The sequence below is a fragment of the Bombus pyrosoma genome, linkage group LG10 (genome assembly GCF_014825855.1).
Source record: "Bombus pyrosoma isolate SC7728 linkage group LG10, ASM1482585v1, whole genome shotgun sequence".
NCBI classification, from domain to species: domain Eukaryota; kingdom Metazoa; phylum Arthropoda; class Insecta; order Hymenoptera; family Apidae; genus Bombus; species Bombus pyrosoma.
The window spans coordinates 16,822,052-16,826,406 of NC_057779.1; the positions used below are offsets into that span (position 1 = coordinate 16,822,052).

The window sequence follows — 4,355 nt, forward strand, 5'->3', positions numbered from 1 at the left end:
AAGAGCTCGTGTCCTTAGGCACACCCCATATAGTTTTCCTCTGCGCATCATCGTGACGGAAAGTCATTTCTTTCGCGAGGTCTCATTACCGAGTTACATAGTGCCCTTACGCTCTGTGGATCTTCTACGTTTTAACAAAGTGTTAGTCCAGTAATACTTGTGCTGTAGACAAGAAAGTGGGTACATCTGGGACTTTAGAAATAATCGAGAGTAAGATCAACTGCAACATTCCATTAAAAACACCCGAACACATTGAACAGGCAGTAACAACACTTACAGAAAATATTCAAGAAGCAGCATGGGCAACCACCATACCTGAAGCAACCAAAAAACAAACAAAAATAATTCCGCCAGACATCCTTGAAAAAATTAGAGACAAAAGAAAAGAGAAAGCAAGATGGCAAAAACACAGATTACGAGAAAACAAAAAACACCCAAACAAACTTGCAAAGGAAATAAAAAACAAAATAAAAGAGCACAATAATAACGAATTCACAAAGTTCACCGAGACACTCTCTGCACGCGAGAACTCCAACTACTTCCTATGGAAAGCCACGAAAAAAATAAAGAAGCCAATTAAACTAGCCCCAGCAATCAGAAAAGCAGATAACACATGGGCGAGAAGCAACGAAGAGAAAGCTGAAGAATTTTCCAAGCACCTATGCAACACATTTACACCACATAATATCAACAACAGCAACTTCAATGGTCATACGGACGAAGATGCGCCAACCACCAGTACCTTAACTGCCAAGCAATGCACCATACCTAAAACAACAGCTCAAGAAATAAGAAACATAGCGGAAAAAACAAAAAACAGTAAAGCACCTGGAATAGACCTAATCAATGGTAAAATCTTGAAAAACCTTCTTCCAAAAGCGATACGACTAATGACAATAATATACAATGCAATACTAAGAATCCAATACTATCCTAAACTATGGAAACTAGCACAGATCATAATGCTACCTAAACCAGGCAAAGACCCACACCAAGCAGCATCTTACAGACCAACATCGCTACTTCCTGTGTTTTCAAAAATCCTAGAAAAAATAATATACGTCCGCCTAAAACCAATAATACAGAAGGAAAAATTAATACCAGATCACCAATTTGGATTTAGAAACAAACACTCCAATATAGAGCAAATGCACAGGCTCATCAATGAAATAATACTAGCATTAGAAAACGAACAATACTGTACAGCCCTCTATATGGACATCGAGAAAGCATTTGACAAAATAAACCACGAAAGCCTGCTACAAACAATCAGAAAACAATTCCCGGAGCAAATATACCAATTAATAAAAACCTACTTAAGCAGCAGAAACTTCGTAATAAAAATCGAGGACACATACTCTGAAGTTAAAGACATCAAGGCTAGGGTTCCGCAAGGAAGCGTCCTAGGACCAATACTATACACATTGTACACGGCCAACATACCAACAACTACCAATAGTAAAATACTGACATTCGCGGACGATACAGCTGTACTAGTCAGGCACACTAACCCAGAAACAGCAGTNCACATTACTACAAGAACACATCACAAAAATAGAAAAGTGGCTGCAAGTGAAACAAATAAAAGCAAATCCCAACAAATGCAACCATATTACATTCACATTGCGAAAACAGATGCCACCAAACATCCTACTAAACGGCACTCACATAACACAAACAAGACAAGTCAAATACCTAGGACTCCACATAGATACACAATTCACACGGAAACAGCATATTAAATCAATAATATGCAAAATATAGACAACAAGGAGACAAATACATTGGCTAATAAGTAGTAATCATTTTATGTGGAAAGTATGAAACTCTTTGTTCGACGAATTCATATTTCACAGATATATTCTACATTGAATTTTCTACAAAATTGCAATTCATTTTTAAGTAGTTTATCTTTGTAGTTAAAATTATGATCATGTCCTTTCCAAAATTACGTAAAAATATTCGAAGAATAAATCCATGAATAGGACGTTTGGAATATTCGTAGAATCCATGAACTCTTAGTCTTCTTAAATAGTTTACCGCTTATAGGATGGACAGAAGTATAAATCCAGTTACAGGAAACCATTGATTTATAAACTGTTTGCATTAAAATTGTTCTTATTCTTATATTAATTTCATACTAAATTCTTATTTTCGTGCTGCCTGCTTAATGTCACCTCTCGGTCGAATATTATTTGTTATTTTGATATACAGCGTAACCTCGATTATACATTGCGTACATACATCATCCGAACGTTCTATCATCACAATATTGTATAATTCTCTATAGTGTATAGTACATACGTATATAGGTACATACTTATAATAGATACAGTACTTATTTCCCCCAATGAAAACTGTCGAAGTAAAGTCTCGTCATAATATTTCAGTACGGTATTTACATTCGAAACGTTTGAAACAATGTCGCAAAAACAAAAACGGAAAGTGTTATCAGCTGATCAAAAATACGAAGTCCTTAAGTTGAAAGAAAAAGGTGTGGATCGAAAAAACGTAATACAAAAGTATGGTATTTCACTATCCGCCTTGAGCAGATTATGTGCAAGCTTCGATGAGTGTAAAAAACAATTGGAGACCAACAGAATGATTATTATCCATTCCAAAAGATGTAGATCATGGCAACAGGTAACGGATTTAGAAAGAGTTCTTTACCACTGGTGCATACAATGTATGGAAAAAAACGTAAAAGTAACAGGAACGGAGATACAGAATAAAGCTCTGGAACTTAATAAAAAATTAAATCTATGTCCTCTTTTTAAAGCCAGTAACTCTTGGTTGGTATACTTCAGAAAAGATTACGGTATTACTGAAGCGGATATGATGGATTATCTTCCATCCCCATCTAAAATTACAGCGGATATCTTCAAAGCTAATTTTAACAAACTTCTTCAAGACGGGGGATTCTCATTGGAGAACGTTTACAATGTCGTTTACACAGCAATATTGTGGAAAGCAGTACCAGAAAATTCTTTGATGTTTCGCAGTGCAAAATCGACAGGATGCCTAGAAATGTGCGAAGATCACGTAACTGCACTTTTTTGTGCAAATGCTACCGGATGTCACAAGCTGCCGGTACTAATAATCGGCACCGTTCCGGAAACTCTACGTGGATGCAATTTCAATACAAATACCTACTCAACTATCTACAGAACAAACACCAATGCTTGGATGGACAATAATATTTTCAATGAGTGGTTTGAGAAATATTTCTTAGAATCAGTTCAAGAAAGACAACAGAAGAACGGGCGCAAGGAGAAAACTTTGTTGTTATTGGATAATGCTAGGTCGTTTCACGATCTTCATTATCTAAATGATAAAGATGAATTCGTTACAGTTATGAGTTTTCCACTTGACGTATCAACACTCATACAACCAATGAATTGTGAAATAATTCCATGTTTCAAGCGTATGTATCGAAAAGAATTCGCGAAAACATTAGCTTTATTACCTTTCCGCAATAGCGCGGAAGATGTGATACGCATGCATAAGATATTAAACATATGGGATAGCTGCCGCATTGTACATAATGCTTGGTCACACATCGACAATACAATACTGAAAAACGCGTGGAACAGTCTTTTGAACCATGAAGATACGTGGATTGAGGAATACTCAAAAAAGATGATAATTGACGCATATGAAACAGTTAATTTGCTGCGTTACTTACCTGGATGCGAATTGTGCGATGTTTTCGATGTGTTAAACTGGTTTCAAATTGATAACATACATAATATAGTCCTAAAAGTATGTACCGACGAAGTTCTTCGAGATTATGAAAGCAATACTTTGCCACAAGAGCACATACAGAGTGTCCACGATCAAGCTGGGCCTTCTCATTAGTAGCTCTCAAGAAAGAGCTAACATGGTTTGAAACATAAAATGAAAGTAACTGAGTGGAATTGTTTCTATTAAAACGTGTATTTTAAAAAATATATTAAGAAATATAATATGATTTAGCGATAAGAAATTGTGAAACCCGTATGATTTTATGTAGCGTTCAATTGCTTGCTTGTGCCATTTGGTTTGAAGTACAGAAAAAGCTGTTGTTCTATTACTCAAATACATTTATCATTATTAGTTCCGATAATCAAGGTTTTACTGTATATGGAAGACAAGGATAGATGCGAAATGTTACCCTTGCATTTACATCTTCTTTGACTTTCATACTTTCAATTTAACAAATCAGAGTTAAAGTAACTGTTAAAGTAAATCATTATAGGGAACGCCGAGATAGGTCGATTAATGAATTAAAGAAATGTATGGTCGCACAAAAAAAGAAAATGATGATCTTAAAATCTTATTTAAGAAATGTCTTTCAGAAAGAATATTATCGACCA

The 4,355-nt window shown here is 35.4% G+C and overlaps 1 protein-coding gene across 1 annotated transcript; it reads left to right on the top strand.

The window, feature by feature from the left end:
* Window positions 1-2,421: 2,421 nt before the first annotated feature.
* LOC122571747 (tigger transposable element-derived protein 2-like) lies at window positions 2,422-3,858 on the top strand. The gene has a single exon (XM_043735833.1). The coding sequence runs from the start codon at window positions 2,422-2,424 to the stop codon at window positions 3,856-3,858; it is 1,437 nt and encodes a 478-aa protein (XP_043591768.1).
* The last annotated feature ends 497 nt before the right edge of the window (window positions 3,859-4,355 follow it).

Excerpts from the sequence above, each read along its gene's own strand:
- LOC122571747 (XM_043735833.1), top strand. The coding sequence starts at position 2,422 with ATGTCGCAAAAACAAAAACGGAAAGTGTTATCAGCTGATCAAAAATAC.